Source organism: Bison bison, unplaced genomic scaffold (genome assembly GCF_000754665.1).
Source record: "Bison bison bison isolate TAMUID 2011002044 unplaced genomic scaffold, Bison_UMD1.0 scf7180017864154, whole genome shotgun sequence".
Taxonomy (NCBI): domain Eukaryota; kingdom Metazoa; phylum Chordata; class Mammalia; order Artiodactyla; family Bovidae; genus Bison; species Bison bison.
Window position 1 is genome coordinate 544,120 of NW_011494726.1, and position 23,259 is coordinate 567,378.

The following is a 23,259-nucleotide window of genomic DNA, read 5'->3' on the forward strand; positions in this document are numbered from 1 at the left end:
TGCCCAGCAGCAGTGTCCTGCAAGCCTGGCGGGGGCTGTGAATGGGAAGAGGGAGGACAGAAAGGTTTCCAGAAGAAACCAGGCTTCTCTCGAAGAGTCAGTTTCTTAAATGTGCACTGAACTCTTAAGCCCCTTCGACCTTAGGTCCTAAGGGGGAAACTTTCCTTTTGGGTTCCCATGGCTGTGAAGTGGGGTGGGAGAGGGTGAGATGAAGAGGGCTCATTAGATACTGGGCCGAGGAGTGGTGGCTCTGTGGAACCCCGGCATCTTCTCCGCTACTTCACAGGTACGTGGGAGCCTGGGGCAGCAGTGGGTCTCAGCTAGTCGTGGCCTTGGGGAGACAAGGCCTGGCTCCTGCTTTTTGCTGTTTAAAGGAGAAACAGTCGTCGTAAACCAGTCACACAAATCGTCAGCATTTATTTCCTGGGTCCTAGGTATCACTTATCTTGGTAGAAGGGCAGAGAGTTAATCAATATGGTTTTGAGCACAAAAATCCCTTCCCTAAAAATGGATCTGTGAAGCTCCAGGAGGGAACCTCAGAGCTGCATAGATGGTTCAAGAGTTTAGCTTACAATGGCTTCCAAAAAAAAAAAAAAAAATTGTCAGCTCCCTCCCTTCTCTGCTGAGAAAAGGTTGAAAGTTTCTAAAAAGTTTAAAAGTGCTTTTTAAAAAACGGGGTAAGAAGGTGTCCTGACTCAGAAGGCTGGAAAGGCTGGAGCCAGGACCAGTCTCTGAGTCCCAGCGCCCCCTGAATAAATTACATCCTTGTGGTTACAGCGTTGTGAAAGTGTGCCCAGGTGCAGGGGGGAGGTGGCGGGGGCGTGGAGCCTGGGGGTGCGGGCAGAGGGCCTTCCCAGGGTGGGGGCCGTGGGAGCCCCTGGGCCCGCCTTTCAGTCTGGCCCTGCTTGCCTGGAACACACCGCTCACAGGAGAGGCTGCTGGGTCATTGCCAGGGCTCCAGGTCCATGGCACGTCTCCCTTCCAGCCTCCTCGGGCAAGGTCACGTTCAGGATGAGGTGGTGCCATCGCTGCTCTCGGGCTGGCTGCTGGCTTCCTTGTCTGAGGTGCCCACCTCTGCCTGTCCTTCTGCAGAGGAGAGAGAAAGGGGCATAGTCACAAATGTAAAGTGTAGAAGGAGGTCTCATGGGACCTGGCTATAGTGGGAATGGTGTGGATAAGCCTGGGGAGCAGGACAGGAGCTGGACTAGGGGTGGTGGCGGCCAAAGGGAACTCTACCCGGGTCCGCATCCTTTTTCTTTCTACAAAGGAAATGCATCTGCTGTTACTAGTGTGGTGGTGGTAGTTTAGTCACTAAGTTGTGTCTGACTCTTGTCACTCCAGGGACTGTAGCCCGCCAGGCTCCTCTGTCCATGGGATTTCCCAGGCAAGAATACTGGAGTGGGTTGCCATATCCCTCTCTGGGAGATCTTCCTAACCCAGAGATTGAACTTGGGTCTCTGGCATTGCAGGTGGATTCTTTACGTGCAGCTGGGGGCCCTGAGGCCCCTTCCATTCTCCACCGAGGAATAATTAAAATCAATGAAGGGCCAGGATCATGGATGGATGCTACAAGCAACAGGTGAAGAGCTGTCAAGGGTCGGGATATTTGGGTGGCTTCTCCAGAGGGAGAGGGCATGTGAGGTCCCAGCACATGACGGGTGTTCAGCAAATGGTAGGTCTTACAAGACAGGGAAAAGGGCATCAGATGATGCCAGCTCAGGACTTCCCCGGTGGTCCAGTGGTTAAGACTCCATGCTCCCCATGCAGGGGGCCCAGGTTCTATCTCCGGTCAGGGAACTAGATCCTACCAGCAGCAACTAAGAGTTTGTATGCCAAAACAAACACCGAAGATCCCCCCTGCTGCAACTAAGACCCAGCGCAGCCAAATAAACATTAGAAAAAAAAAAAGATGATGCCAACTCAGGGGAGCACCAGGGGTGGCCTGCAGAGGGTCTAGGGTGGAGCCCGAGGCTGTTTCATTGTGCTGTGTCTCCCTAGACTACCCCTACCTCCCTCTCTGGCCCCTGGCCCCTGACCCCTGTCTTGTATCCTTAGGCTGAGCCCTTTACGGGATGAAGGAGAAACTATCGTGTACCGGGATCCCTAGGCTGCAGGCTAACAAGTACTTTCCATGCAGTCACACAGAAGCCTGGAGGCATGATGAGGGTCATGATATGATTTGAGTGAGAAAACCAAGGTTCAGAGGAGAAAATTGAGGCTCAAAGAGGTGAACTGAGTTGCCTGAGAGCCAAGCGGTGGAGGGAGCAGTGTCCTTTCCCCTGACTGAAGCCCGTCCCTAAAGCATCTCTCTCTAGGGTTTGTAAAGGCTCATCACTGCCACCACCTCATTCTGCCCCGGCAGCTGGCTGGGGACTGGGGTGAGTGGTAGGGCGGGGATGTGGGAAGAACTTGGACACTGGCCCCTCCGCCCCCCGACTATCCTGGGGTGGTGCCTGCAGCAAAGACTTGTTCCCATCGGGTCCTCCTGGCCCACCAGAAGCCTGACAAAGCAGCCGGCACTCGGGGCAGGTTTCCCGGCGTGTGACGCCCTACTGGGTCCTGAGCCTCCTGCCCTGGAGAGCAGAACCTTCTAGTCAGATTCCCAGGACCTGCTGTTCAGCCATGTCCTTGCTGTGGGGCCTCGAGCAACATAGTTAACCTCTCTGAGCCTCTAATTCCTGGTCCAGAAAGTGAGGATGACAACACCTCTGACCCTCCGTGGTCGCTGGGCCCCTGGGGACAGCTCGGCCAGGGGTAAAGCTTCCCCTCTGCAGGTCCCAGCTCCCTTCTGGGCCAGAGAGAAGGTCCCCAAGCCCGCCCTGGGACAGACTCCCTCGGGACCAGTTTCAGAGTATGATTTGGAAAATTTCCCAGTCACATACTGCCAGGCGGTACATTTATATTCCTTCAGGTCCTGCTTGGTTGTTTATGTCTTATTATTTGGCCAAGTAAGGAAATACTTGTGCTTCCCACAGAAGGAAATATGGGAGCAGACAAAGGTTCGTACATAAAGGGCTTGAGGAGTGTTAACACACATATGACCTGGGGAAGCCTGGAGGCCAGGCCTTCAAGGACAGGCGAAGGGCTTGGTTCCTCCTCCCTTACCCGGGCTGGGCATCAGTCTCCCAGGAGATTTAAGCAAACAGATGCTCCAGGGCCATCAGTATCTGTATCCTCTGTAACCCTCTCCCCTAGTGAGTCCGCTGGACTGAGCATGCCTTGTAGACCTCCAGGGGAAGCTGTTCGTTGCAGGGCCTACTAGAAGGTTCCTTGGCCAGTCACTGTAGCCTGCACTCTGCTAGGAGGGCTTCACTGACTTGCAGCCAGCACTACTCCTTCCTTGGGTGCCCTTCTTAATGGCAGACAGATGCCAAGACACCCAGATAACCTCAGGGATTTCAAATCAGATTTGGGTGGGAGCAGGCAGTAGAGGACCTGGGTGGGTGGATGAGCCGCTACACTGAGATCGAGGGAGACAGAAAACAGTTCAGCAGGCAGACGCAGAGGCCTGGCAGCCAGCCCCCTGGCCGCAGGCCCAGCGTGGCAGCTGGATGTGCTGGTCAGTGAACAGCTATCAACCAGGTACCTCTGATGTACACCAAACACTGCCAGGCACCAAGCGGTCAGGATGCGGGTCCCAGAGGATCCCTGGGCTCTGTGGGATCGTGGAGGTGGCCAGAGGAGGGAGGGCAATGAAGTCAGAGGAGACTTCTCAGCAGAACAGTCTGGGCTATAGAACAAAGAGAAACAGCCAGCCCAGCAAGGGGATGGCCAGGAAGGACCAGACAGGGAGAGTGCATGGAGGCCCCCTGGGGATTTTCAAGAAACGGAAGTCCCTTCCTCAGCTGGATTAGAGGCACAGGGGAGAAAGAGGGGCCCAGAGGCTGGAGGAGAGCAGGTTCAGACCCGGGGAGGCTCCGCAGCCTGGGGAGGAGATCGGGCCGCAAGACGAGGGAGGGCTGACCATGGATGGATAGGACAGTGTGAGGATGGAGGGGGAGGCTCCTGGAACAGCCAGGACTGGGTGGAGGACGTTCTAGTGGAGGAAACAGGGAGATGAAGGGGGACAGGGGATGAACTGGCAGAAGCACGGTGGGACAGGAGCTTTAGATGAATCCTGCTGGCAGCTGTCCAGGAGGAAGGCTGCGGTGAGGGCAGGCCAGGGAGGCCAGGGCAGAGGCTGCTGTGCTGCTGGGAGCGGCCTGAGCCTGGTGGTGGCCATGGGGACAGAGAGAAGCAGAGGAACCAGGAGGGATCATAGAGGGGAACCGACAGGGCCCATGGATGGGCAGGGAGGCTGAGGGGCAAGGGAAGCACTGGGATGCCTGGCCAGAGGGTCCTCATGGCCTGAGATGCTGGCACCCTCCAGCCTAGGGACTGGCTGCCCTCCGCCACTGACCCAGGGCCTGGGGCCTGATTTAAAGGCAGTTTCTTCTCTGAGAAAGAGGGGGCAGCCTAGGACTTAAGAGGCCAGCCCTGGAGCCCAGAAGAGGGTCTCCCACCCGGGGTGCTCGAACCCAAGAGTGTCTGTGGGTTCCGACCTGCGCCCTCAAGGGCCAGCTCGCCCATGTCGCCAGCCAGCTTCCGCACACTCACGGCCTCGGAGTCTCCCTGGATGTCAGGGACCGCATTCCGGCGGCCCGTCCGGTCGCAGGAGATGAAGTCCGAGTAGGAGGACTCGACCTCCATCATGCCTGTCGCATCGCTCTTCAGGCCTGTGGGGGTAAGGGCAGGAGGACAGAGGTGAGCCCAGGCGTACCCTGCAGAGAAGACCCAGCACCGACGGGTTCCAACAAAATGATAACTGCTGCCTTGCTCATGGCGGACAAAACAGAAAGCACAGGAAACTACAAATTAAGTCATGCGTAATTTTATACCCCCAGAGCTACCATCATCATTTTAAAGGACATCTTTTTTTTCTCTAAAGTTCATGATAACCCTCTACACACTTATCAATACCATGCACCGGCCAGGGGCCACAGATGCAGCAACGAACAAGTCAGCCCCTGTCCCTGCCCTCAGGGAGCTTATAGTCTATTGGGTCAGAGAACAACCAGGGCCTGACCAAGGCTGGGGGTCAGGAAGTCATATTTTACTGAGATTTTAGGAGGAATAGGTAGACGAGGAGTCTAGGATTGCAGGGAAGAGCACATGCAAAGGCTCTGCGGATGGAAGGCATGGTGGGTGTTGGAAATGCAAAGGCCATGGCCTGGGGGGAGGGGGAGTGGGACTGAGACACCCAGGACACCGCTGAGCTGGGCAGGGGCCCGTGCGCATCTGCAGCTGCTCCCTCAGGATGATCAGATCAGCATTTTCAAAGATGACTCTGGCCCCTGGAGTGAGCAGGCCCAAAAGGCTCCAGTCCATGGGGTCACAAAGAGTCAGACATGACTGAGCCACTACCTCTTCACTTTAATTGTAGTAATAAAGCCCAATTACCTGTCTTTCTTCCCGCCCACCCACTAGCTTTGTTCATAGTGATGCTTTCTAAGGCCCACTTGACTTCACATTCCAGGATGTCTGGCTCTAGGTGAGTGATCACACCATCGTGATTATCTGGGTCGTGAAGATCTTTTTGTATGGCATGCTTTAGGGAGTTTCAAACAGTAAGCTATAAAAGACAGCATACTATAGTATGATCTCCAGATCTTTTTTCATATGCATATGGTTCTTTGTATATGTGGCTTTCCTCTCTCTCAGCTGTAAAATCAACCATCAGGGCTATTGACCACCATCTCTGTAACTGTCTCTGTAACAACAGGGCTTCCCTGGAGGTTCAGATGGTAAAGAATCCTCCTGGAATGTAGGAGACCCAGGTTCGGTTCCTGGGTTGGGAAGATCCCCTGGAGAAGGGAATGATTACCCACTCCAGTATTCTTGCCTGGAGAATCCCATGGACAGAGGAGCCTGGCAGGCTACAGTCCATGGGGTTGCAGGCAAGAGATGGTGGGCCTTAGAAAGCATCACTACGAACAAAGCTAGTGGAGGTGATAGAATTCCAGTTGAGCTATTTCAAATCTTGAAAGATGATGCTGTGAAAGAGCTGCACTCAATATGCCAGCAAATTTGGAAAACTCAGCAGTGGCCACAGGACTGGAAAAGGTCAGTTTTCATTCTAATCCCAAAGAAAGGCAATGCCAAAGAATGCTCAAACTACCACACAATTGCAGTCATCTCACACGCTAGTAAAGTAATACTCAAAATTCTCCAAACCAGGCTTCAGCAATACGTGAAACACGAACTTTCAGATGTTCAAGCTGGTTTTAGAAAAGGCAGAGGAACCAGAGATCAAATTGCCAACATCTGCTGGATCATGGAAAAAGCAAGAGAGTTTCAGAAAAACATCTATTTCTGCTTTATTGACTATGCCAAAGCCTTTGACTGTGTGGATCACAAGAAACTGTGGAAAATTCTGAAAGAGACGGGAATACCAGACCACCTGACCTGCCTCTTGAGAAACCTGTATGCAGGTCAGGAAGCAACAGTTAGAATTGGACATGGAACAACAGACTGGTTCCAAATAGGAAAAGAAGTATGTCAAGGCTGTATATTGTCACCCTGCTTATTTAACTTGTATGCAGAGTGCATCATGAGAAACGTGGGCTGGAAGAAGCACAAGCTGGAATCAAGATTGTTGGGAGAAATATCAATAACCTCAGATACGCAGATGACACCACCCTTACGGCAGAAAGTGAAGGGGAACTCAAAAGCCTCTTGATGAAAGTGAAAGAGGAGAGTGAAAAAGTTGGCTTAAAGCTCAACATTCAGAAAACGAAGATCATGGCATCTGGTCCCATCACTTCATGGCAAATAGATTGGGAAACAGTGGAAACAGTGTCAGACGTTATTTGGGGGGGCTCTAAAATCACTGCAGATGGTGACTGCAGCCATGAAATTAAAAGACACTTACTCCTTGGAAGGAAAGTTATGACCAACCTAGATAGTATATTCAAAAGCAGAGACATTACTTTGCCAGCAAAGGTCCGTCTAGTCAAGGCTATGGTTTTTCCAGTGGTCATGTATGGATGTGAGAGTTGGACTGTGAAGAAAGGTGAGCACTGAAGAATTGATGCTTTTGAACTGTGGTGTTGGAGAAGACTCTTGTGAGTCCCTTGGACTGCAAGGAGATCCAACCAGTCCATTCTGAAGGAGATCAGCCCTGGGATTTCTTTGGAGGGAATGATGCTGAGGCTGAAACGCCAATACTTTGCCCACCTCATGTGAAGAGCTGACTCACTGGAAAAGACTCTGATGCTGGGAGGGATTGGGGGCAGGAGAAGGGGACGACAGAGGATGAGATGGCTGGATGGCATCACCGACTCGATGTACATGAGTTTGGGTGAACTCTGGGAGTTGGTGATGGACAGGGAGGCCTGGCGTGCTGTGATTCATTGGGTTGCAGAGAGTCAGACACAACTGAGTGACTGAACTGAACTGAACTGAAAGCATGCCATGAAGGTTCTCTGTAGATGATTTTTGTACATGTGCTTGGTGTATCATAATATATTTGAAGAGTCCCCTAGACATGAACACTCCTCTGGTAGCTCAGCCTGCAACAGAAGACCCAGGTTTGATCCCTGGATTGGGAAGACCCCCTGGAGAAGGGCATGGCAACCCGCTCCACTATTCTTGCCTGGAGAATCCCATGGACGGAGGAGCCTGGTGGGCTCTAGTTCTCTAGGTTGCAAAGATTCAGAAATGACTCAGCGACTAAACACCAACAACAGTAGGCAGCACTTTCCTGCCTGGAGAATCCCAGGGACGGGGGAGCCTGGTGGGCTGCCGTCTATGGGGTCGCACAGAGTCAGACACGACGGAAGTGACCCAGCAGCAGCAGCAGCAGGTCTTTGTGTAAATATTGCAGCCTATGTCTAGCTGTTTCTTTAGAGTACATTTCTAGAAGTAGAATTGCTAAGTTAAAGGGAAGGGTGAAATACTGTTTAAGACACAATATTGTGACACATTTGCCTTCCTGAATGACATAATGGTATTTATAATAACCAAAAAAGATGAGTAAATAGAACTTGTAAGTTCAGTTCTGTTCCTATTTATATCCCCACCAGCAGCCTGCAAAACTGTCCATTTATCTGCACCCTTGTCAAGAATGGATACTGCTATTATACATTTTTTTAAAAGGCTAATCTGCTAAGGGAATATAAGTATCTCCCTTTGAGCACCGATGATTTTCTGAAGGCAATCAAATCATACAGTCACCACAGGGATTCTGGCCACTGGGCAGATCCTGAGTTAGGAAGCGGGGTGGAGGGTCTAAGATACTGGCCTGACCATAGGAGTTCACAGTACTCTAGTTGAGATGGGCCCAGCAAATCCCAGTTCCAGACACATGATGGCAAATGCCAATGCTCTTCATAGTTTGAGGAAGCTTTCTGCACATGGTCAGTGACAGGGAAGCTCCCAAATGTCCCTGAAAAGGCTAGGCATTGCATGAATTATAGAGTATTCAAAAAACAACCTACACCGGGTGGATATGTACTAATGGCAAAGTGTCAGAGATAAACTATTACCTGAAAAATTCAAGGACATTCCTGGTGCTCCAGGGGTTAAGACTCAGCCTTCTGAAGCAGGCAGGGGGTGTGGGTTAGATCCCTGGTCCGGGAGCTAAGATTCCCACATGCCTCACAGCCAAAAAGCCAAAACATACAACAGAAAATATTGTAACAAATTCAACGAAGACTTTAAAAGTGGTCCACCTCAAAAAAAAAAAAAAATTAAGAAAAAAAAAAAAGGCAGATTGCAAAACAACACCTTAAAGAAAACTCAGTGTCAGCTCATACAACTCAACACCAGCAGAAGAAAAACAACCCAATCGAAACATGGGCAGAAGACTTAAACAGACATTTCCCCAAAGAAGACGTGCAGAGGCCAATAGACACATGAACAGATGCTCAGAATCACTAATTATTAGAGAAATGCAAATCAAAACTACGGGGTACCGCGTCACAGAGTGCGGAGAAAAGGGAACCCTCCTGCACTGTTGGTGGGAATGTAACTTGGTTCAGCCACCGTGGAGAAGAGTATGGAGGTTCTTCAGAAAACTAACAGGATTTAGCAATGCCACTCCTGGGCACGTGTCCAGACAAAACTAATTCAAAAAGACGCATGAACTCCTATGTTCATAGCAGCACTACTCACAATAGTCAAGACGCTGGAGACAACCTGAATGTCCACAGACAGGTGAATGCATGAAGGTATGGTGCATACACACAACGGAATAGTACTCACCCATAGGAATGAATGAAATAATGCCATTTGCAGCAACATGGACGCAACTAGAGAGGACCCTACTAAGTGAAGGGTCAGAAGGGCAAATACGATGTATGGTATCACTTATATGTAGAATCTAAAATATGACACAAATGAGCCTACCTACAAAACAGAAGCAGAAACAGAGAGAACCGAGTGGTGGTTGCCAAGGGGAGGGGGCTGGGGGTGGGACAGTGTGGGAGGCTGGGGTTGGCACTTCCAAGCTTTCATACATAGAATGGATAAACCAGGTCCCCCTGTATAGCACAGAGAACTGTATTCAGTATCCCGTGATTAACCATAATGGAAAAGAATATAAAACACAATGTACGTGTATGTGTGTGTGTGTGTGTGTGTGTGTGTATAAGTGAATCACTTTGCTGGATAGAAATAATTAACAAAATATTGTACACCAACCATACTTCAATTAAAAAAAAAAAGATAACCCAGTTTACACAGCAGATACAAGAAAAACACCTTGCCAAATGTGGTACTTTGTGACGAAGAGGAACTTTCACGCCTAAGACTAAATTTTTATAACGGTAGGAGTTTGTATAAGCCCGAGTTATTGTGCAAAGCTTTCAGAAAGTAACCACATTGGCAGGAAGCTCCCGGAGCACCCAGGGTGGGGCTCAGTAAGTGGTGTGTGTGTGTGTGAGAGAGAAAGAGAGAGAAAAAAGGGACTGGCCAGTATGGAGGGCTGGACCCACATCTCCCCACAACCCCAGGCTAAGACACACTTGGAGAATGAATGAGGAGGAGACAGGGAGGCGTCCTGTAGTAGGAAAAGTAGAGAAAAGGACACGTGACCTGTTCTGTCGCCAGACCTTGAGCAAGACTGCCCCCCTCTGGGCCTCCATTTACCAGGTCTCAGTTCAGTTCAGTTCAGTCGCTCAGTCGTGTCCGACTCTTTGCGACCCCATGAATCGCAGCACGCCAGGCCTCCCTGTCCATCACCAACTCCCGGAGTTCACTCAAACTCACATCCATTGAGTCAGTGATGCCATCCAGCCATTTCATCCTGTCGTCCCCTTCTCCTCCTGCCCCCAATCCCTCCCAGTATCAGAGTCTTTTCCAATGAGTCAACTCTTCGCACGAGGGGGCCAAAGTACTGGAGTTTCAGCTTTAGCATCATTCCTTCCAAAGAAATCCCAGGGCTGATCTCCTTTAGAATTACCAGGTCTATAAAACAGAATAAAGGCTGGACCAGAATTCCAAGGCAAGCCCCGCAGCTCCAGCAGGGGGCGCACCAGGCCAATTTGTCTAAGCTGCCTTGAAAAAAAGAAGTTGCCCTAGTTGTGTTGCCGGTTGCTTCTTGGTTAAAAACCAACCAACCAATCCCAGGCTCTGAATCTGCCAGAGACGGTTCTTCCATAGGTCATGGAAGGTTCACTCCTACATTCTCCCTCTGGGAAAACTGCTCAAAGCTTCAGAACCGGGGCCTGGCCTGTGGTAATAACAGTAATAAGACAGAATAAAATTTATAATGATAGTTCTAACCATCAGAGAAGGCAATGGCAAGCCACTCCAATACTCTTGCCTAGAAAATCCCATGGATGGAGGAGTCTGGTGGGCTGCAGTCCATGGGGTCACTACGAGTCCGCCGCAACTGAGCGACTTCACTTTCACTTTTCACTTTCACACAATGGAGAAGGAAATGGCAACCCACTCCAGTGTTCTTGCCTGGAGAATCCCAGGGATGGCAGAGCCTGGTGGGCTGCTGTCTATGGGGTCGCACAGAGTCGGACACGACTGAAGCGACTTAGCAGCAGCAGCAGTTCTAACCATAATGGTAAAAGCAAGTCAAGTCATTACGTTTCCTGTACCTCGCTTACAAAACTTCCACAGCAGCCTCTGAGATCTGTGAGGTGAGTTTATCTATCACCACGACCTGGGAAGGTCTGTTTCAGGCGGCAGGACCCGCACCTCCCAGAGGAAGGGAGACCCTGGGCAGGCCACACCAGCTCCCAAGCCCCGGCTCCTCAGGGCTTTTCCTCCAACTAGGATGTGGGCTCCCCAAGAACCGGTATGTCTGTCTGGGTTTTCGCCTGGCCAGGCCGAAAGGCCTAACCCCGGCAGCTAAACCACATGCTCCGGCTGCTCGGTCCTCAGCTTCTCACCCAGGGCCTGGCAAACAGCAGGTGCTCAGGAAACACCTGTCAGATTAAATCTGAGTCTGTCCATCACTCTATCTCCTCTCCAGCCCTCTTTCCCTGCCTGTGGGAACCAGTGGGAAAGGCCTCTGTCGGCCACAGACGGCTGTGCTGACGTTCCGGTCCGGGGTCTCCAGCATCTGACACTGTGGGATGGATGGAATTACAGGCTCCATCAGAAAGGCTAGTATCCTTCTCAAACTGGCACTCTGGGGCTTTGGCTCCTGCCCTTGCCCAGCTGACGTTACAAGTGCCTAGCGCAGGAGGCCGACCTTCCTGGCTCGGAGAGGGAAGTATGCCAAACTCAAAGGCCGATCCTGGAAAACACCAACAGCCACCAGTGTGCTCTGGCTGCCTCCCCGCCCCCACCCCCGCAGGGATGGGTCTAGGGAACACACTATTTTCATTTTTATGCAATATTTATATATTTTCCCTTCACTCTCTGCTCTTAAAAGTTAACAGCATTCTCTGAGACCTGCTCTTACTGAAGTGGATCAGTGATGAAAGTAGCCAAATCTGAGCATCAGAAGACCACCCAGTGTACCTGATGCATGATCTCTGTAGTTCTGAGAAGCAAAAGAATAATTTAAAATAAGGGGTATGAAGGGGTGTGTGTGTGTGTGTGTGTGTGTGTGTGTAGGTGACTGGATAATTAAGGGGCTTATTGGTAGGTAAGTGAGAGTTGGTTGTGGGTGTGCTTGTATGAAAGGCTGATCAGTTCTGAGCAATGATGAAAAGATTTTACTGCAGAACTTTATATAACTATGAACGTTTCTACACTTGATCTGAGCTTAGGAAAAAAAAAAAAAAGTCAACAGCAAATGGGGAAATATGAGCAACCATCCTCGGAGCTGGAAGCTGCATCAGCACACGGGCGTCCTCAGACGGTTAACGACAGCACCAACGCCAGGAACTCTGAATGACCTGACACGATACACCAAGAAACCTCAACTCTTCTCACACCCTTGAGCCAGTAAGTCAGCAAGGTGACCGGTGAGAACAGTCCCTGGCTGTGTCAGCTTGCACTGCTCCTGGGGGTAAAACACAGCATCTTTCCATGTGTATTTCCTTTTCTGTGAACTGTACTCAAATCCTTTTGCCCATTTTCCCATTAGATGGTAGCATTCCCACTGATTTGTGGGAGTTCTTTATATATTGAGATAATCAGTCTTTCACATTAAGAAGCATTACACGTATTTTTCGGAGAAGGCAATGGCACCCCACTCCAGTCCTCTTGCCTGCAAAATCCCATGGACGGAGGAGCCTGGTAGGCTGCAGTCCATGGGGTCGCTAAGAGTCGGACACGACTGAGCGACTTCACTTTCACTTTTCACTTTCACGCATTGGAGAAGGAAATGGCAACCCACTCCAGTGTTCTTGCCTGGAGAATCCCAGGGACGGGGGAGCCTGGTGGGCTGACGTCTATGGGGTCACACAGAGTCAGACACGACTGAAGTGACTTAGCAGCAGCAGCACACATATTTTTGGGGTTTTGTTCTCTAATTTTATTTCTCTGTGTGCACACATTTTTTTTCTCTTCAAGTAGTCAAACTGATCCATATTTTACTGTATGGTTTTCGGGTTCTGGATCATACTTAGAAATGTCTTCCCCACTCCGAGATTGGTGAAGAATTCTCTCTTGCTTATTTCTTGTATTTTCCTGGCTTTATTTTTCATATTTAAATCTTTGACTGAGCTCGAATTTATTTGCTATGAGGTATGAGGTAGGGAATCTACCTTAATTTTTCCCAATTATCTCAAAACATTTTGTGGAATCATCAAACTGAAAAGACTCCCTGAGCTCATGGAGACAAACCTCTCGTTAATAGCCGGGGAAAGTGAGGTTCAGAAAGGGAAAGTGACTCGCGCAAATTCTGGATCTAGCTGTCTGATGTCCTAGTCCAGAGGCCTTTCTCCCACGCCTTGCTGTACCCCTGGGGGTCGGAGTCCCCAGCGACAGGCCCATCTCTCAGGGGCATGCGGTTGCCAGGAGGCACCAGTTCTGACGTGCGTCCCGCGTCCCTGTTATGAGCTCAGAGACCTTGGACAACTGCCTCCATTTCTCAGGATCCCAGTTTCCTCCTTAGCCACACGGAGAGAACAGTAAAAACCTTCTGCTTAGGGGGCTGTTGTGAAGTCAACGGGTCAGTGTGCTCAAAAAGAGTCCGATAAGATGTGTGCAAGGGAAGAGGCTCACGATAAGTCATTACCACGGTCCATTCTCACTGGGTGACTTATCAGTAAAACTGTCCTACTGACGCTTTCTTTCAGCTTCTTTGTTTTTACTCTGTTTAGTGATGCACAGAAGGCCAAACCTCATGCTTCCTGCTTTTGTGCTTTACCGTGCTGAGTGAATTAAGTTCCACAGGAGTGGCGCCCTGGCTGACGTGTGGACTGCTGCATCTGATAGGCCTGGCACAGAGGTGAAGCCCAATGAATATTTCATAAATGAGTGAATAATAGAAGACGGTCTAGATTCCAGGGCAGAGCAAAGACTACGCGGCTTTGCCTTATAACAGGGGCCAGAGGTCTGGCTCAGTCTCCTTACAGCAGGGTGACCGCCCTTCTCCCCACCCTGGGACCTTCCCTCTCTCCCAGCTTCCTTTCCCCCCATCAGAATAATCAGGTTGAAATATGATCCCTAAATGTCTTCCAGTCCTGAAACTTCATTCACTCATTTATTCTGTTTTTACTGAGTACTTTTTGTATGCCAGGCACTATGCCAGGTATGGGATATGCATTGGAGCCAAAAAGATATTTACTATGTGATAACAGAAAAAGGCACCGGAAATCAAAACTACAATGAGATGTCACCTCACATCGATCAGAATGGCCATCATCAAAAAGCCTACAAATAATAAATAACGGAGAGGGTGTGGAGAAAAGGGAACCCTCCTACTCTGTTGGTGTGAATGCAAATTGGAGAACAGTATGGAGTTGCCATATGACTCCTGGGCATGTACCTGGAGAAAGTTCTAATTTGAAAAGATACATGCACCCTGAAGTACCCAAGGCACGGAAGCAGCCTAAATGTTCATCAACAGATGAGGATGTGGTGTTTACATATACATATATATATAACGGAATATTTCTCAGCCATAAAAAGAAGGAAATAATGCATTTGTAGCAACATAGGTGAACCTAGAGATTATCTTACTAAGTGAAGTAAGTCAGGCAGAGAAAGACAAATACAATATGATATCACTTATATGTGGAATCTAAACTAATGATACAAATAAACTTATTTATAAGGCAGAAATAAACTCACAGACACTCACAGACATAGAAAACAGACTTATGGTTTCCAAAGGGAAAAGGGGAGGGAGGAATAAATTTGGAATTTGGAATTAACAGGCACATACTATACTATACATATAATAGATAACCAACAAGGACCTACTATATTAGACAAGGAACTATATTCAGTATCCTGTAATATCCTATAATGGGAAAGAATCTGAAAAAGAATATATATATGTGTGTGTGTGTGTATATGAGACTGAAGATATATATATAAATATGAGACTGAATCGCTCTGCTATACACTTGAAATAGTATAACTCAACTACGCCTCAATTGATAAAAGAGAGCGGCATTAGCAAATAAATGAATCTATCATCAGGGCCTGTGTAAGTGCTGTGGAGGAAGAGAACAGGTTTCTCTGTGTAGGGGTGGTTCAGTTCAACACTGAATGGTCAGGAAGGCCTCCTTAAGGATGTGATCCTGCGCTGAGGTCCACAGAAAAGTCAGACAGAGGGTGATCTAGGTAGAGTCAACAGCCAATCTGGGAATAAGCGATCTACCATATTCTATCTCAGCTTGAGCCCTGAGCGGTGCTCAAGCCTGATGCTCTTCTGCTCCTCCCCATCTTCAGGAGGTTTGGGGGCCTTCCTCGGGGTAAAGCGTTTGGCCCTGAAAAGGAAGAGGCTTTGGGCTCAGCTTCCCAGACCCTTGGCGGCCCGGGGTCAGAGGCTGCGCTCTCGCAGGTGCTTGCCCTGGGCGCCGTCTGGTTTCCCCACGGGAAGCTGTCTTCTCCCTTTGGTTGTTATTCTCCCCCCAGCTCTGTAAACTGAAGAGGCCCCAGCTTTTGCCAAGAGCTACACAGTCTGTTCCAAGTCTGCAGCTATTAGTCCTCATAGCTCAGGCAGATTCCATGACAGCGCCAAATTGTTTTCCAAATATACCAGAAAGGTCATTTCCTGTTTTTTTTTCTTTTTAAAAAATTAAGTATTTGCAGAGACGGTACAAATAAGAAAGCAGAGCCTTCTGTAATGGACGCAGAGCAGACAGTGGGACTTGGTCCCCTGGGACAGGCCTCCTCAGGGGTGGGGAACATGCTTTCTAAGGCTCCTCTGAGGGTAAGCAAGGGCTGTGGAAACCTGATGCAAATACCAGGGCCTGGCGACCTGGCATTCCTCAAATTCAGAGGAAGCGGCTTTTCTCCGTGATGAGAAGCCAGACCCAGAGAGGCACTGAGGCAGGCAAGATAAAAAGGCCAGGGGTCCAGACTGGGAGCATTCCCAGAACCTGGGAAAGGGCAGGGCAGTAGTTCTGGGAACACGCCCCAAGCTCTACCTAGTCCCTGAGGGACACACCCAGGGCGGAGTCTCCAGAGAAGAACCCGGCTTCTACCAGGGCAGCACCTGATGCCCACAGAGAGGCTTCCTTTGGAGGCAGCTGGGCAGGGCCTTGGCCTCCACACCCAGGGGGCCAAAACCACGCCGCAGGGAGGGCAGGCGGTGGAGAGACCTGCTTTGGGAGGGAAGGGGGGCGGTGCTGAGTCACACTAGGTCTCCACGGACGCCCTTCTCCTCAGACCACTCTGCCACTGGGGGCCTGCAGACCCCACACCCTCTGGGCCTCCTCCAGCCTCACGGGCCCCTTCTTAACCTCGTCCATGCATGCGTCTCCTCTGTCAGGGACCTTCATGTGAGAGGCCCCCACCCTAGCACCAGGCCCGGACCCTCTTCTCTATGTGCCCCTGGGGGCTCTCACCCTTGCCCTTGACAGTCTGTGTGGACGGCTCCCCAGGCCTCTCTTCAGAGCTCTAGAATGGGCAGTCTAACCGCCTACTCCGCCCTTCCCTTGAACGTCTCACCAGCATTTCCAACTTCACGTGTCCAGTCACAAGCCTGCTCCCCCCAGCACCCTCCAGGTCAGTGACGGAACCAGATGTCGAGGCTGCTCAAGTTGGAAACCTGGGGTCATCCCAGGGGAACGGAGTATTCTCTTTCTTCACTCCCGGCCCGGTTCGTCACCAGGTCCCCGCGCTTCTACTTGCAGAACTGAGCCTGAATGGGCCCTCTCTCCCCTCCAGCTCCCAGTCTCCATCACTGCTCATCTGTGCCCCCAGCCGTGGCATCGCCTCACCACCTCCCTGCTCCCCACTTGCCCCCGACCCAAGTTCTGCGCTCGCCACGAGGGCCAGGGCGAGGTACGCGCCTCAGACACTGGGTCCTGTGGTTCCCCTGCTTCATTCGGCCTTGGATGCCCTAGCATTTCACATCTGGCCAAGTCCAAGCTCTCTACACCAGCCCCTGACATCCTGCACTGACCTGGGCCCGCCTTCCTCTGTGAGCTTTTGTCTCCTTTCCACCTTCTTCTCGGCCCATTTGGGTCTTTAATTCCTCATACTAGCTCTTCCGGACTTCAGGGCCTTCATGAGACTGTGTGCTCTGCCTGGAATGTTCTCTGTCACTTTTCTTTTTATAGAGCCTCTTAGATGGATTCCTAACCCTGCCTTTTTAGGCGCTCCTGCTCTGGGACCCCGACATGGGGCCCTGCAGGTCGTGAATTCCCGTGCTCACCCAGCTGCATGTGGGCTGAACACCTGGAATCCTGCATGATACGGTGGCACCACGAGGGCCTGGGGTCGCTCAGCTGCTGTCCCTAGAGCTGCACACCTCAATGCCCACAGAATCCTCTTCTGTAAAATGGGGGTGTGCCAACTGCCTGGAAAGGAGCTCATAGGGAATAATCAGAGCCAGCAATTACGGAGTCCTGACTGCCTGCAACACTGCTAAGCATCTTACAGGCATCTCACTTCATCTTACAGCAACTCTCTGGGGTAGGAAGCATTGCTACTTCTGTCCTACACAGGAAGAAGCTGAGGTACTGAGAGGCTAAGTACTTGCCCAGGGTCATATCATCCACTGACTGTGGAGGAAGAGGGAGCCTGCACTATTGGGACAGGAAGCACAGAAATGAGTTGGCATCAGGCCTGGCAGGCAGTAAGGATTCATTGAAAACTGTCCACTCCCCTTTCTCCCCTTTCTTCTCCTCTATCCCGCAACTCATAACAAGGCATTTCTGAAGGAAGGAAAAGAAAGCAATGGAGTCCCAGGAGAGCATTTTGCAATGCTGGCGAAAGCAAATACCCAGATGTACTTTACCCAGGCTGAAGCAAAATTCTGTTGAGAATGTTTGACTGTAAATGTAAAATCTTATGAATCTGTCCAGTGATGTTGGGTTGATTCTCTGAACTCTGCCACAACAAATTCTAATTTTTGTCATCTAACTTGGTGAAAAAAGTATTGGGGGTGCACATTTAAAAAACTCCCACCCACTCTGTCACTGTGTCTCCCCCTGTGGCTAGGCAGCGTTAGCACTTCATGGAGGGCTGGGGTTGGGCATTTGGGATGGTGACACAAGCTCTTCAAACCACGGGAGTCTGTGCTTCTGTGGAGCTTTGGGAAAGAAGCAGAATACAGCCCAACAATATTATTGCTCGGAGACTGAGTCTCCACAGCTCTCCTGTGGTTTGCTCGTTATCTATACTTGGTGAGGGCTCTGCTAAAACGCAAAGTTCCCAGAGGCCAGCAATCCTGGCTGGAACATGGAAGGAGGACCGGAAGGTGAAGTGAGATCACTTCCCAGCAGGCTGGCCAGAGCTCCAGCAGCTAGACTGAGCTCCAGGTCTGCCGATGCCAGGGTGGGTGCCTCTGGGCAAGGTTCTTGTCTCTCCAACCTCGGGGGTCTCAAGTGCAGAAGGAAGGGGTAAGCTGGGAATCCCTGTGGTGTTTTTGAAACACATCTGCAAGTTCTTTGACATTTCTCTTGTCAAGAGGTGGAGTGTAATTTGTATCCTTGTGAATGAGCTGGTTGTCGTGACTTGCCTCTAACTAACAGAGTACAAGAGAAGTGATGACATGTGACTTCCAAGACGGGGTTAGAAGAAGTGTCACAGCTGCCATCTGGCTCCCTCTTGGGACACTTGTCTTGGGAGCTTTGAGCTGCGTGTAGGAAGTCTGAGGCTGCCACGTTTTGGGGATGCCCAAACCAGTCACATGGAAAGGTCCTGGGGTGGCCATGGAGGGAGACACAGCAGGCGGCCCCAAGCTGGCTCCTCGAGGCTCCGACACCAGCCACTACCTGCAACTGCATGGGAGACTCAAGCCAGAACTGTCCAGCCGGGCGGCCCCCAAATTCCTGACGCACAGGAAAAAGCAGGAAAGGTAACACGTCACTGCTGTCGTCTTAAACCACTAAATATTGGCAGTGGGGTGTTATGTGGCAGTAGATAAACAGGGTGAGCTCTAATGTGACTTCCAGCTTGGGGTCCCTCTACAATACCTCTAAAAGTCTACAGAAAACATGCCCCAAAGCCATGGTGGAGAAGGAAAAGAAGCAAGATCTTCTCTCTATAATATGGATTCCTTCATCTATTCATGTAACGAAATATTACTGATCACTCAGTGTGTACCAGGCTTGGGACTAGGTGCCACAGATACAAAAGCAGTGAGACACCAGGGGCTCTGGAGGGACAGTCAAGGTCTAGTTAGGGAGGTTGACTCAAACACCCGTAATTCTTAACCAGGGAGGAGGGGCAGGGGCGCACATACCAGAATTCCAAAATCACTGGTGAACCACAGCTTCAAACTATCCCTCCTGCCTCCCCTGGGGATTCTGACAGTGCCCCAGAGGGGGATGGGCGAGTGTTTTGTAGTCAATGACCACTGCCCATATCAGCCTCTGTTCCTGATGGAAGGTGTCATGGCCCACACACGTGATGAGAGAGGAGAGACTTTAGGGACCGATTCTGTATAGGAATCTTTTAAAACTTTAAGAATCTTTGGGAAAAGCTTGGTCGCTAGGAGCTGTAACAATAAGATGTATAAGGCAGAGAGGGCTCAGAATCCAGCCACTTACACACAGTCACTAACTTTAAAGATACGACCCCCTCCCCTATTTATTGCTCACTGGGCAGGGGGGATTCAGCAAGGAACAGCACAGACTCTCTGCCCTCACGAAGATCACAATCTGCTGGAGTGACTCATACTAACGAGCAAACAGAATAACCATCAGGGGCAACAGTGCCTTCGAGAACACTGGAGGAGGGCAAGGGCCGGGGGGCTCTCTCAGAGTAGACAGGGAGGCCCTCTGGGAGAGGGACACGGGTGCAGAGACTTGGGGGGACACCCGGCTAAGTGTGCCAGGCAGAGGCAACAGCGTGCAAGAGGCGGGGCCTGCCTGGAGTCCAGCAAGAGGACAAGGAGGCCGCAGGGCTGGTGAGCAGCGGGTTGGGGAGAGAGAAGGCTGAGGGTGGCCGGGGCCTTCTGGGGCCTTGGAGGATAAGGGCTGACCTGGAGTTTTGCTCCGATTTTGACTTCCCCCTTTCAGGGCCATTCCCAGATGAATGCTTTAATACTCCTTTCCACGCCAGTTCTCAGAGTCTCCTCCCCGCGCCCCACCACCCCGAGTGGACGGGGAGTTAGGCCTGAGGGCGTCTCGTCACACATGCCCCACAGGCACAGACACTATTGACCCAAAAGCAGGCCCAGCTGGGGTGGCGGGGGGCCTCCAGTCTTCAGCTAAAGGAGAGACAAGGTTCTCATCCCATTCCTCCTGCCTCTGGAGAGAAACAGAGCTCAGAATCCACACAGCACAACACAGGAGAGGACCAATGCAACGAGAAAATGTGGCAGAGTCACGTCTCCAAGCCAAGGACCGTCCGACCTGAGCAGAAACGCAGGAAAAGAGCCTGACACTGGGAAAGACTGAGGGCAGGCGGAGAAGGGGGCCACAGAGGATGAGACGGCTGGACGGCATCACCGACCCGATGCACGTGAGTTTGAGCAAGCTCCGGACAGGGAAGCCTGGCATGCTGCAGTCCATGGGGTTGCAAAGAGTCGGACACAACTTAGTGACTCAACAACAACAGGTTCTCCTGTGCCTTTGGCCCAGAGTCCCTTGGTTCGGTCCCCCAGCCCTCCACCCCCTACCTCCAGGCATGGGGTCTTCAGGGGACGGCCAGCCCCCAGGGCCCAGTGGCCCCTTCCCTGACCCAACAGAAGATAAGGGATTCCTGCTTTGCCACCACACAGGTGCTGGCCCACCTGTCCCATATCTGCCTTCCCCACTGGCTCCAGGACAGGCACCCCTTCTGGTCACTGTATCCCCACCGCATCGCCGAGTATGTGACACATGGAAGATGCTCAATAAATACATCCATATGAATGCGTTAATGAACAAACAAAATAAGCAACGAACACGTGCACTCTCAAGCCAGTGATGAAAACAACCACCCAAGTCCTGGTCCCTGACCAAACAAATAACAAAGGGAATAATAAAAATGGCTACTATTTACGGGGTATATGTGCTATGTGTCAGATATGGTTAAGAAGTGCTTCTCAGCAGCCCTGTACAATTAGGTCCCTTTTCCACAGCAAGGATGTACTGGAACCCACCCCGACCCCCACACCCAGGTGCCTGGCTCCTAGGCCCGAGGCCTCAAAGGTGGTGGCTCCCTTTGGCTCAGGGAAGCAGAGCACTGTTGAGAACAGTGCTGAGAACAGCCCACTTGACAGGCGATGCTGAGAAGTGGAAATTACTCAGAGAGAAACTTGTCTCTTGTCAATCATAAATTTGGGCATATCAAAGACAGGCTTGTAGCTTCTTAGCTAATAAAACCATTTATAAAATACATTAGAGTCAAATTTCATTTGTCTAATTATTCCTCAGGGAATGACTCACTCCAGATCACCAAGATTCCCACACTGTTACTCTTTTAAGCATCAGAACTTTCTGTGGAGACAGAAAGCAGACTGGTGGCTGCCTGGGACTGGAGAGGCTGGGGGGCTTGGGAAGGTGATGAGTTCAGGATGTGGGGTTTCTTTTTGGGGGGAATGAAAAGGTTCTAAAATGATCATGGTGACAGATACAAAACTCTGAAATATACTGTAGGCCAATGAATTATATATTTTAAATGAGTGAACTGTGTGGCATGTGAATTATATCTCAGCAAAGTTGTACCAAAAAAAAAAAAACCAACCTTATCTGAATTAAAATGGACAGAGACTCTTCTCAGGCACTGCACTAATGCATTAGTGTATTACCCACTAACCTTTTCTTCATGATTTAAGATCAGTGCCGTGTGCATAGTTTTTAGTATCTTGTGTAACATGACAACCTTCTCAGTATTATAAGATACAGAGCTGTTTGATCTACCTTTCACAGCGCATTATTTTTTTCTAAAAACGGTGAATTTACTTTCACCATAAAGCTTGGTGGTTAAGTTCATGTACTTGGGTCATGTATCACTTACTGACTGTGTGACCTCTGGTGAATTACAAGATCTTTCTGTGCTTCAGTTTTTCACACATAAAATAAGAGCTTCAACCTCCAAGGGAAGTTGTGATGATCAAATAAGATAAGGTATACAAAGCCCTGGATGCTGTTCCTGGTGGTGGTAAGCCAGACTGAAATTCAGCTATCCATCAACACTGTTCCCACTGGGCTGGCTTCCCAGGTGCCTCAGTGGTAAAGAACCTGCCTGCAGATTCATCTGCATCCAGGGGCTTCCCAGTGGCACTGAGTCAGAACAGGACACAAGCCTGGTGGCTTAGGAAGGAGATGCAGGAGACTCGGGTTCGATCCCTAGGTTGGGAAGTTCCCCTGGAGGAGGAAATGGCAACCCACTCCAGTATTCTTGCCTGGAAAATCCCATGGACAGGAGAGCCTGGCGGGCTACAGTCCATGGGGCCGCAAAGAGTTGGACATGACTGAGCATAAAGACAGAGCACTGTTCCCACTGCTGTCAGTGTAGCTGCTGTAAAGCCCCTCTGAGCCATAGACTCAGAAACCAGAAGACCTCCAAAGTGTGCTCAGTGAGATGAAACAGGGGCTGGGGGTGCAATTTTGTGGTTAGACTTTGGGACACGCCATCAGATGGCTCTAAGCGCCAGCAATATTAGCTAGTTTGTCCCAGTTCACCCCTAAACAGAAAAACCTAGATGAGGTTGCCCAAGATATCCTGGCACATGGAAGACTGGTGCCTAAGGAGACTCGAGACCCCAAAACACTTGCGGCTCTCTCTTGACCACGTGTGTGTGCTCAGTTGCTAACTCATATCCAACTCTGCAACCCCAGGCACTGTAGCCTGCCAGGTTCTTCTGTCTATGGGATTTCCCAGGCAAGAACACTGGAGTGGATTGCCACTTCCTTCTCCAGGGAATCGTCCCAAATCAGGGATTGAACCCATGTCTCCCGCATTAGCAGGTGGATTCTTTACCATTGAGCCACCAGGGAGCCCCTCTCTAGACAACTGATTCTTAACATTCAGAGGTCACAGACACATCTGCGAATCCGAGGAAAGCTATAGATATTTAGCCTAGGAGAGTATGTGTGTATACATACAAAACTGTACCCATGTTTACAGGAAAATCTTGAATCCCAGAGAAGCCTGTTTAAATACCTTGGCTCTAAACTTCACATAACCCTAGCATCCTCAAGGTTCAGTGGCTAGGCCCCAGTGCTCCCACAGCAACTGGAACAGAAGGCCCTCTGACCCTGGCCAGATAAACAGTCCTGGGAGCTGACTGCCGCATCCAAGCCACTGCAAACA

The 23,259-nt window shown here is 50.5% G+C and overlaps 1 protein-coding gene across 4 annotated transcripts in view; it reads right to left on the reverse strand.

Moving 5' to 3' along the window:
- Positions 1 to 397: 397 nt before the first annotated feature.
- Positions 398 to 23,259, reverse strand: part of PKIG (protein kinase (cAMP-dependent, catalytic) inhibitor gamma) — a 79,824-nt gene continuing 56,962 nt past the window's right edge. For 3 of the 4 annotated variants that reach the window (XM_010840984.1, XM_010840985.1, XM_010840982.1), the window contains exons 3-4: positions 4,542 to 4,715; positions 398 to 1,086 (exon numbers count right to left, since the gene is read on the reverse strand). In XM_010840984.1, the coding sequence (XP_010839286.1) occupies positions 1,007 to 1,086; positions 4,542 to 4,692 (231 nt within the window). In that variant the 5' untranslated portion in view covers positions 4,693 to 4,715 and the 3' untranslated portion in view covers positions 398 to 1,006. Of the gene's footprint in view, positions 1,087 to 4,541; positions 4,716 to 16,972; positions 17,232 to 23,259 lie in introns of those variants that run through there. The other variant, XM_010840986.1, reaches the window with a different exon arrangement.